At 40.4% G+C, this 11,702-nt stretch overlaps 1 protein-coding gene across 1 annotated transcript in view; it reads left to right on the top strand.

The window, feature by feature from the left end:
- Positions 1 to 1,247, top strand: part of oprd1b (opioid receptor, delta 1b) — a gene marked incomplete at its 3' end in the record, with an annotated part of 2,727 nt that extends 1,480 nt beyond the window's left edge. Inside the window, exons 2-3 of the mRNA XM_083918755.1 lie at positions 146 to 501; positions 718 to 1,247. Coding sequence (XP_083774881.1) covers positions 146 to 501; positions 718 to 1,247 — 886 coding nt within the window. The remainder of the gene's footprint in view (positions 1 to 145; positions 502 to 717) is intronic.
- Positions 1,248 to 11,702: the final 10,455 nt, after the last annotated feature.

Below are 11,702 nucleotides of genomic sequence, written 5' to 3'. Positions count from 1 at the left end.
CAACAAATTGGTTTCTAGCCTTGAAATGTTTTCATGGAAATCGGGTGTCAACCGCACTCTGCGTCTTCAGAGCTAACATTTCCCCCTCGACTGTGAGTCAGAATCAGTAAAAAAAGTGCCCCGTGCGTTTCTGCCAACCAAACAGGTACACCAAAATGAAGACCGCCACCAACATCTACATCTTCAACCTGGCTCTCGCTGACGCCCTCGCCACCAGCACCCTCCCCTTCCAGAGCGCCAAGTACCTGATGAGCACGTGGCCCTTTGGAGAGGTGTTGTGTAAAGTGGTCATCGCCATCGACTACTACAACATGTTCACCAGCATCTTCACGCTCACCATGATGAGTGTGGACCGCTACATCGCCGTTTGTCATCCGGTGAGGGCCCTGGACTTCCGCACGCCCGCCAAAGCCAAGCTCATCAACGTCTGCATCTGGATCCTCTCCTCTGCTGTTGGCGTCCCTGTGATGATCATGGCTGTAACCAAGGTGACAGTTAAAGGTGAGAGATTTCTATTGTTGAAGAAAACAATGCTGGGAATTGCCGTCACTGTGTAAACTTCACTCACCAGCACAAGCTTTTTAACACCTATAGTGGCAAGCGTTGATTTCGGGAAGTGATCAAGTCGTAAAAGAGAACATTTGAGCTGGGTTATTAACTTGAATTAGCCTCTCCACGTGGCCCTCTATTAAGCTTTTAATTGTTTTAACTCCTCAGGAAACACTGCCTGTGAACTCAGATTCCCCAAACCGGAGTGGTACTGGGACACGGTGATGAAAATCTGCGTGTTCATCTTCGCCTTCGTGGTTCCCGTCCTGGTCATCACCATCTGCTACGGTCTGATGATCCTGCGGCTCAAGAGCGTCCGCCTGCTCTCCGGCTCCAAAGAAAAGGACAGAAATATGCGACGGATAACCCGCATGGTCCTGGTGGTCGTGGCAGCCTTTATCGTCTGCTGGACTCCCATCCACATCTTCATCATCGTCAAGACCATGGTGGATATTGACCGCAAGAACCTCCTGGTGATGGCGAGCTGGCACCTGTGCATCGCACTGGGCTATACCAACAGCAGTCTCAACCCTGTGCTGTACGCCTTCTTGGATGAGAACTTCAAGAGGTGTTTCAGGGATTTCTGCCTGCCCTATCGCTCCCGCCTGGAGCAGAACAGCTTCTCCAGAGCGCGCAACAGCACAAGGGAGCCCGTGTCTGTTTGCGCTCCTGCAACGACAGAGAGACCGCCGGCCTGACTAGGCATGGATCAGTGGGCGGGAAGAACTGTTCAAGATGACCTCCAGACTGAGGTCACACAGTTCTCCACCACTGGAGTCTGAGTCTGCAGATGTAGGTTTTTGACCTGCCATTCATGTAAATTATCAATTGTGTTTTCGGTCTCATATAATTTGTGAGATACAATTATCTAAGGATTGTCTTTAACCATGATCACAAACATGCCCCTGTGTGCCTGTGTATAAGGAAATGGATACAAATGTACATCCTTGAAGAATGTATAAAGAACATGTATAATTCAGCAATTTACCGTCAAAAAGCATTATAGTGATAGGGATATGTTTTTCATTATTCTGGCTCTAACAGTTTTTTTTCAAAAATGAGAGTTAACGGACTGACTGAAAGCTTCCCCAGTGTTTGTTGGTATTCACATCCATATTTGGTGAACACTGTAGGACTGTATACACACTTCCACAATGATCAGATTATCAAACAGGACATTGGTCATAAACACAGAGAAGACCATCAAGAGGAGTCTTTTTATGGCCAAACAGTGGCCAATGTGGGATTGGCCGAGTCACTCGTGACCTCAGTCCAACTGATCATGTGTTTTATTTGATGAAGACCAGACTTACTCTGAAAATCCCCTGTAGCAGCAAGAAGTGACGATTGCTGCAGTACAACACTGGCAGACTGTGGATCACAAACTACAGCCAGTCCTTTATCTTTAGCTAAATATTACATATGATGACTTTATTAAGATCATGTTAGCTAAAATTACTTTCTATACAAAGTGAGGTACCATTTATGACTACAATTTGTTGGTGTGACACTTAAATATGAAACCCAAGATAGACCTAACTATTTTTTGGCCACTTGTTGGCAGAGGAAATAGCCGTAAAGATTGATCACCTTTGAAATTGATATGACATCCAGCAGTTACAGAGGAACATTATCATTCATTTTAAGTGTTTCTGGCTATTTGACAAAGTAAGTAGAATGTAAACTCTTGTTTTAGCTGTATTGTAGTCACCAAGTCCTGACGGAAATATCTGGCCCTTTACCTCACTATGAGTGACTTCTTTTCCATTACACATATACACATTTCTACAGAAGCCCTAAGAGGTAAGGGACAGTGATCCATTTCTTAGTCTGATCTAAATTGTTTTCTCTCCTGTGTATATGACATAAGGACAGGTGAGGGAAAACAGTTTTGCCAGGATAATGTTTCAAACTTGTTTTTTTTTGTTCATCCGTGAAAATAGGTGGAAAAAAGTTGTGTTATTAAAAGTGGTTGTGTTTGGTGTTTTAATACTTATTTCGGCCACAAGAGGCTGAAGTGCACCTCCACCCAATGCTCTAGTGCCAAGACATGAGAGTATTGTTACATAACTTACTAACACATGATAAATGTACTTTGTCTTTGGAGTGCCTAGAAGAAAACATTAATGTTTTTAGTCCTATTTAGAACATTGGTTAGTGGTGCACTTTAGTCTCTTGTGGCCAAAATGAACAATGCAACAACAAAGACCCTGTTTAACAGATTACATTTTTTCGAAAGGGAATATTTCTTTTACCAGTTCTTAAGTCATAAACACAGGAAAGAAAAACAATTTAGATCATACTTAGAAAATAGATCACCAGAAAGTATTTTTTTCTCACTTGCCTCTCTGGGCTTCCGTACGTTCCCCTATTGTTCATGGGGAAAAGCTTTTATTGTTCCGTTAAAGCTGAATTTACTTCAAGTCAGGGCTTTAACCTCAAAGTGTTCAACTTAAAGTTCAAAGGAGTTCAGAGCCAATACAATGAAAAAATGTCTCTTTCTATCTGAATGCACTGTATATGACTGGTGATAATATTGTCACTTAACCTTAGTGGGCACGTAATGCGAATCCAATAATGTGAATGTTTAGCTGAGACTATGTTTTCTTTGTCTCTGTAATATCTAATTACAGGGTGTATCCAATTTCCTGATTAATAATTACAGATGAAGGCCACATGCATAATCAAGAACAATTTTAAAGGACATGCAATTCTGTATGACCACAGCATCATGTTACATTGTCTTTTATCCACTGTCGTCCATCTGCTACATTATGAAAGATCCTTGTGAAAGACAACAAGAAAAGATGGCCTTCATTATGAAGCAGAGATGAGTGTATGTATGATTTCACGACATCAGTGTTCAGCTGAGCCATTGTTTCCACTCTTCTAGCAGTTGGCAGCTCTGGGTTCTTTTGCATAACCAAAAACATTCAGCTGACAGTAAACAGAGGAGCTGAAGGGGAACATGGCACTGCTGTTTCAACTGGAAGTCGTCACTCAATGATCTCAAACTGGCACTAAAGCAAGTCTAAATCAGATCGAACGCATTAGCAAGGAACAAGGAGCTTCCTACACATATTAGAGCTGATGGAAAAGTTTCCACTGATAATGTTTGGACACTTGCAGAAGGAGATTAGCGCAGTGAGAAGACACTTTTTTGCACATTTTGAAAGAACTGTCAAACTGATGCTACTGCAGCAATGGAGTGTAGTTTAAAAATGCATCTGTCGAGTGTAAAGGTAATATTGTTGTGTAACAGCATATTAAGTGATAATGTGATTTAATTTGCTTTAATGTGCTGTCAAGCTGTCGTACCATTAAGCTTCACTTGTAGTGAAATCAAATGTGATATACCTTAACTAACTTAAAGTATTTACACTTTAAATATTTACGCTAATTGCTATAAATGTTGGGTGAAACATTGAAAATAGTTATTTTTCCTTTCGCCTAATGCCAAGAAGGAGCATTTTTAAATGTTTTCTGCGGTGTGGTTGACAGTATGTTCAGCTGATTGAAAAGATGTTCCGTAATGCCTTATTTAGCATCATGTTCTTTTTGTAAAAAAGTGAATTGTTTTGTTGAGAAAAGTACTTAACCTTTAAATGTTTTCACATTTTTTGTGTTTCAGCAGATACAGTATATTAAGTACCTTATTGTATAGGTGTATTACCTGCTTTAGTCTTTTATAAACCTTTATACATCCGTCATATGGAATGGCGTAAGTCGTATCTTGTAAGCTCTTTTAATTTGATATATTGTTGTAAATAACTTTCAGTTTTAATCCAATATTTAGTTTTCTGTGTTTATTACAGATGTTATTAACATGTATACTCTTTGTTAATGCCAGTGGGGCCTCACGGTAGGGTGACATGTGATTTACTGGTATGGATTACTGATCGGGGTCAAGGGGCCTTTGACCTGCAAGGAACTGATGCTCAAAGGGCCACTGGTCACAAGAACAAATAACACACATCTAAATTGTAAATGAAAGCACAATGTGAAAAAAGTCAGGGATGATATTGGGTTTTCTGACCACCAAATGCATTGCAGAATAAACTAATTCAACAATGTATTATTTAAAGAATAATGCCGGTGATTTTACATTATTCTTATTGTCAACAATGCATTAGTCTGTCTTTTAATACTTTTTTTTTTAGCTTGATATCTTCTGAAACCAACTGGGCACTGTAGTTTTTAAGGAAACTCTACTCAAGCAGTAGTAAGTACGGCATTTCTTGGGCAGTTTCAGAGGTCTCATCTCATCTCATCTTCATCCGCTTATCCGGGGTCGGGTCGCGGGGGCAGCAGCTTTAGCAGGGGACCCCAAACTTCCCTTTCCCGGGCCACATTAACCAGCTCTAACTGGGGGATCCCGAGGCGTTCCCAGGCCAGTGTGGACATATAATCCCTCCACCTAGATTCAGTTATTTTGGACGGTGTATAAACAACAGTCCAGATGTTCATCATAATGAAAGAACATTTCACCTAGTGCATCATTGTGGTTCATTTGTGTGTTTTGAATATTTTTTTGAACATCAAAAGACCTCTATGGCACAGGGGAATAAAGCCTCATTTTCACTGCATGGTTCGGCTCGACTCAACTTTTGGTAGCAGGTCCTTTTTCTCTATGTCGTTTTCTACTATGGATAGAACTCCCTCAGGATTCTCAGCTGATCGCCGTAGCAACACCATGTGAAACTGCCGTGACATCCTCTTCAACGCAACACTCGTAATCCTTTTATGGAAATGATGTCTGCATTTTCTCAATGGTACAGCATAGAGTACTATCATGTCAAGATGATAACCCTAGATTTGCAAAAACTCGCAAAAACTCTAATGAGACGCGTTTCTCGACCACTTATACTAACCTTTACCGTCCGAGTTCAATGTCTAACCATAACCATTTAAATTCGATGCCTCACCCTGGAGGCATTGTTAACCAAAGACACAGTCTGTTTTTAGTCAAGGTTAAGGTCTAACCTTAACTAATCAAGGTTAATGTCTAACCTAACCATCTAACCCAAACCATTGAAGTTTAATTCAATTACCTAATCCTGACCATCTAACCTTAATTCAAGGTTAATGTCTAACCTTAACCTTAATGTCTAACCTTAAATATTCAAGTTCAATACCTAAACTAACCCTCTCACTTGAACCATTTGAGTTCAAATCAATGCCTAACCATCTAACCTTAACCATTAAAGGTTAATGTTCAACCTAAACCATTCAAGTTCAATGCCTAACCACTTAACCGACACCATTCGAGGTTAATTTCTAACCTTTAATATTCAAGTTTAATGCCTAACCCTAACCATCTATCCTTAACCATTTAAATTCAATGCTTAAACCTAACCATCAAACCTAATGGTTCTGGGAATGTACTCTGAGAGGCAAAAAAGAGTGCACATAAGTAAGAAATGTCATGTCTGGGTCACACCCACTGAGTTAATATTACTGGAGTTAACACTTAAATGACACATGCCAGTTAGGCCCACTGAAGATGTGTTGAAAACAACAAGTTATTGTGCTATTTTTGTATCATGATCCTTGGATTATACGTTCAATATTCAATGTTTCAGGACATTCCTTGGACACATTAAAGGGCTGAAATCGTCCTGTGCTGAAAGACTGATGAGGTCTCAGGGCGCACTCACACTGTCCCTCCTTACCGTGCCCCGTGCTAAGTTGTACTTACTTCTCCTCCCCTCCCTCTCCCCCCGCTGGCCAGACCTGTTTGTACACACACTACCTGGGCCTCACGCGAATGCTTCTTGCCTGTCCATACGTCATCCCGTGTAACACGTCACACGCATTGATTGACGTCATCGCGATGCGTAGCTTTGTTTACAAATCTTTCCATAGACCTCAGAGTTTTTGTGCGTCTTGTCCGGCTGTTTTTAATATTTTCATCTGACCAAATCTGCAGTAAACACTCCACCTCCGCATCACACCAACGTGAACCTTTCACCGCCATTGTATTAAATGTCCGCGCATGGTCCGTCCTTCTTTTTTTCTATGTCCAAACAGGCGCACATAAAATTACATCAGAACCGCCATAGGCTTTGTGCTCGTGTTCGTACATGTGCAAATGTGCTTTACAAAAGCCCACCTCTCCCAAGCGGTCCGTGGCCGGCAAGTGTACCGCTCCTAGGCGTGGTACGGTTGCACTCACACTGATCAAACAAACTAGACTTTACCCGTGAAACCTGTTTGGGCACAGTACGGATGGCCAGTGTGAGTGTGCCCTCAGATAACAGAAACCTTGATTGGAAGTCATCAGTCACCCTCATTTGGATGTTGAAAGAAATCACTCAAATGACTGGAAGGTGACACATTCAGTCTGAATCCCTAAGAAGCTCCTATACAAGTCATCAAAGAGCTCACAGCAGGAGAACAAACAGACAGTGACATTGAAGATTTTCTCTGTGCTACAGATCTCAAAGTATGTTCCCTATGGAATATACATGTCTCTGCCTACAGTATATGTTCACTATGTAAAAGTCCTGTGAAACTGCAACAAATGACTAATTTAGTCAAACACTGTGACCTGGCTCCTGACTTGACTAGACTGCAAGTTGGCCTTTTGAAAATCTGAATACTAAAGTGCTTCAACAGAACACTCCGATCAGATCAGAGCACTTACTGTCTGAAAAGTGTGATAACTGTGATATTTTCCCCCCACAAAAACACTTTTATTTTCGATTCTGAAAGCCAACGTTTGTTTTCTCTGAGGGCTTGAATGCACATGCAACTGCCGTTTGCAAACAAACTACAATAGACCAGTTTCATGCAGGTAATTAAATGCTCTCACCTACTGACCTCAACGGAAGGTTCCTTGTGCACTCGAACAAATGAAGAGATGGAAAAGAGAACAGAGAGTTAATCTTGCTGAAGTGTTTATAACATCTCTGTTGCAAAAGCTCGGAGAATCCAACAGTTTGTATCCAACAGTTTGTTTTATGTTTCATCTGGATGATACTTGTTATGTGACTCTGCTTATTTATCTGTGCAGGAGACTTGCTTGGCCTGATGGAACATAATTATCTTGTTTAGCGGATTGGATAAAAGCACGACTTGAGCTCCATTACGCCTTGATATTGCAGCTGAATATCTTTCAACATAACAGACATTTAGGCGTCTGAACAGACGCCTACATACTGTAAGTGAGGCTTTTCACGCGATACAGCATCTTGACTGACAGTGCACAACCTGTCAGTGCTGAGTCGAAACCATATAATACGAAACTAAAGAACGAAGGAAAAGACACCCAAAAGGAACTGGCTAGATTCTGGTAATGGCTTTGGCAATTTGGCCCTGCTGCTTTGTGTGACAGACGCCTGCTGTAACACAGATAATCAGACCTCCACGTTGCCTGAGGTGTTTACGAAATGCTAGAAGTGGATAAAGCTCTGAAGCAGTTTTACCGGATGTTACACAAGGCAGCAACTAGTCTAGAATTCCCTGCAGAGAAGCAAAGACAGGGATGCAAACTGGGTGCCATCTGCCAGCTGAGAATCTAGGGACTGTATGAAAATTATTGGGGTGAGGGCTGAACTATATGTTTGACTTCATAAAAAGTAAGGCCCTCCTAGGGGTTATGTTTTCTTTGAATCCTCCTCTTGACTTAGATTTGGTACAACCAGTTTAATTGTGTAACTTCAAATCTTAATGTCTTGCTGGAATTTCTAATGTGCATCCCAATGAAGACGCTCAGAGCAAGTGCGCCAGAGTTCAGGATATGTAGTATAACAAAAAGTGAGGTTACCAGACTGCTGTAGACCTTAGATCAGGCCCAAAAAATCCAGCCTGAACCTAACCGAGCCTGTGCCCGGCCCATTAACAGTAGTTATGAGCCCGAGCCCGATATAAACCTGGCGTTTTTTTCATAAGTGGGCTGATATAACTGACATTTTCAACTACAAAGGCTGCGGAGAGTCGGTAGAAGAGGGCTTGCTGTGTCTCTTCAGTCTCTCATGCTAGAGGCAAACCAAGCTAATGTTAGCATATTTGCTCTCTCCAGGCATTGTACAATGGCTCCAAAAAAATATAAAAAAGTTAATTCTCCTGTTTAAATGTTTGTCTTTACATCTTCAAGCTCCATTTTGAAGCTACACAGTGCACACACAGCAACGCAGTCCCGGTGTGATGCGTGTGAGCGGAGGAGACGCGTTGTGTAGTAGTGTTGCGTTTTATAACATTGTAACAAATTTGTACACATTTGGGACTCACGTTGCTATAATATATATACCATTTTTGATTAATATATATTTTTCTCCCCACTCAATTATAAGTTGGATTATAGAATAATTAAATAATAACATAAATAAATAACACACATGATTAAGAGCCTAGCCCAAGGATAGTGGTGGGAAATATTGGTCAAGTTTGGGCTTGGGCTCAGGCAGAGAATCTAAACTCTACTCTGTAGCCACTCCTTATCTCTGCTTGGGGTACATTACGCTTTTTAGTTTTCTCTATCGTCCATCATGAGTACAACAATGACCGCATCAGTGGAGTACTTTTTTAATAAAACCCTGATGCACCTTTATGAACCATGGCACTGGTGAAAACTTATGTAGGCATTTACTGCATCGCAAATCTGAAATAGAATATAAATATAGACCTAGAATAAAATAAAATAAAAAAGTCATATACTCCCTCAAAAATTCAATTCAAATTCAAATAAAAACAATAACCTCCCCTCTCCTCCATTAATAATTTATGTAGAGTCCCTAACAATCTGGGCTGGCAAACCCATTATTTTACATGTATGAGCTGCTTTTCCTCAGAAGACCACTATTCTGATTTTTATGATCATATTTTACATGGACTTCTGTAGGTAATTAGCAATTATAAAATTAAATTACAAGACAAGTCGATCTAACGAATGAGTTAGTCGCCATGGTGAACATTATGGTGTTAGACAGCTGTTAGAATAGAATAGAATAGAAATACTTTATTCATCCCAAGCTGGGAAATTGCAGTGTAGCAGCAGCATTACACACAGACACATCAAAACAGTAATATAAAAATACAATATAAAAAGATACATAAAAATGTATAAATAAGCAGTCTAATTGTAGTGCATTATCATCTGGTCGATGTAACGGATGTAGCTATGTGCAACAAATCAAGAGATTGGCCCTTCTTACAAGTCCCCACACAGCTGTTGGTGCTCCGCTATGTGGCTCAATAGAAACTCTCAACCCACTGGACGAGGAGTCCAATCTATCAAGGCAATCTCCAGTAATTACAACCGTGGCCCACAGGGGATGAGTACCAGCAGCTCAAGAGCGAGAGAGCAGAGAGGTACTTATTTGTTAGTGATACCTTATTTAGTTTTCTGTGCACGCTCACAGAAATTCATGTTTTCTCAGCGAAAACAAATATATATGTCAAAACAACCACTACTCTTCCACAGCAACAGTTAATGTAGTACTTCATACATCACTTAATGCATCATTCTGGTACAACAGCTGAGCAGAAGCAATTTCTTTATATCAAATGTATCCAAGCTCTTAGACCCAGCAAGGTCGTCGGGAGTATTAAAAATGCATTATGTGCTTATTTGAAGATAATGTTTTGCAAATGTTTCTAAGGGATTTCTAATATTCCCTGAAGGCACAGAGCAGGTTTTCTCAGATGTAACACATGAGCATCCATATGGTGTGTGTATGGCAAAAGGACTACTTTCAAAGGTCAGACTTAATGCTGTGGGCTAATTAATTGACTGAAGCTAAAAATTCAGTTTTTTATCTTAGTACCTTGGCATGATCCATGTCCCTACCTAGAGCCAGTGTTTGGTTTGTCAATTCAGGGCTACTGTAGAAATATGGAAATGGAAATAGAGCATCAACATCCGTTTCCAAGTTATTGAGCAATCAGCGTAAACTGTGGAGCCATTCAGTTTCACACCAACAATTAGTTCATCAAGACTTGCCTCTGTTGTCTAAGGTTGTGAGTTTGAGCCCCAGCTGATTCAGAGTAAATACAAATGTCGACTGTGTTGTGTGGAGCAGGTTGTAGGATTTCAAAGATATTTTTATTTTAAGAAGCCTTAAATAATTATGTTCCAGGCAGTTCTGCTGATATACCCTCATGGATCTGTCGCTTGTCTTCCTCCTCTTCCGCCTCCTTCTTCTTCTTCTTCTTCTTCTTCTTCTATAATTAACATTATTTTCTATTTCTATTTCTGAAGGATTTATTTATGTAAACAATAATCTGTTGTACTACAGTGGCGTACATTTATTTGCACAACATTCACCAAATCAAAAAGGACTTTCTGGTGACGGCTGAATAGCTTATAACTTCTTGATGTTATAATCACATTTCATAAGGACATTCAAGTGTCCAAAAGTATTAATTCAATTATGTAGAAAATGTACCATAAACTATGTGGTGATTGTAAATAGGATTGGCGCCAATTTAAATGTATTGTTATTATCAGTGGCTTTTAATCTTCATAGTGTTTTTTGTTTAAGGGGGCATTTGCGTCCTATCAATCCATATACATGTTAACTTCCCCAGTATGAATGCAGTGGTTTGGACAAAAGGTTCCTGCTGCTCCACATTCAACAGGTTCCCAATATGAGGAACCAATTGATTAAAACAACCCAGAGTAGAGCCTCTCCCGAGCATTCAAATAATCACAAAACTTTGGATCCCTTGATTAAGACGTACTTCAGAAACAGCACTCAATACGATTTGACGATTAATTAAGAAAGCGGCAGGGTGACTCAAGGGCTGCCACATCCCAATCAAGGCAGAGCCAAATGATTTCCAAATGTGTTCTATTGTAAGATTATTATTTTAATAACATGATACTGCTGTTCATGAATGCATCATGCAGCCTGTCACGAGTCTGTTACAGATGTGCAGTGTAAAGCATGCACGAGGAGAGCGTTTCCGAAACAAAAGCTTATGAAAGCCTCACATATAGCTCTGAGTGGAGCAGCCAATTGCTATGATTAATGTGGCTCCCTCCATTATTAGGGTAAACGTGTGGCGAGGCAGGTGCCTGAGACTCCTCGGTCTCCTCTGTGATTACTTTAATGAGAGAAAGATTAGAGCCCACATGTATTATGAAAAAACTGTTATATTTTCTATGACTGAAAGGAATTAATCACAGGATGTCTCAGCTGAATTCTTGT

Source organism: Echiichthys vipera (assembly GCF_963691815.1).
Source record: "Echiichthys vipera genome assembly, chromosome: 8".
Lineage (NCBI taxonomy): Eukaryota > Metazoa > Chordata > Actinopteri > Perciformes > Trachinidae > Echiichthys > Echiichthys vipera.
The sequence above is the reverse complement of the archived record's forward strand: the minus strand, read 5'-3'. Positions and strand labels throughout refer to the sequence as shown.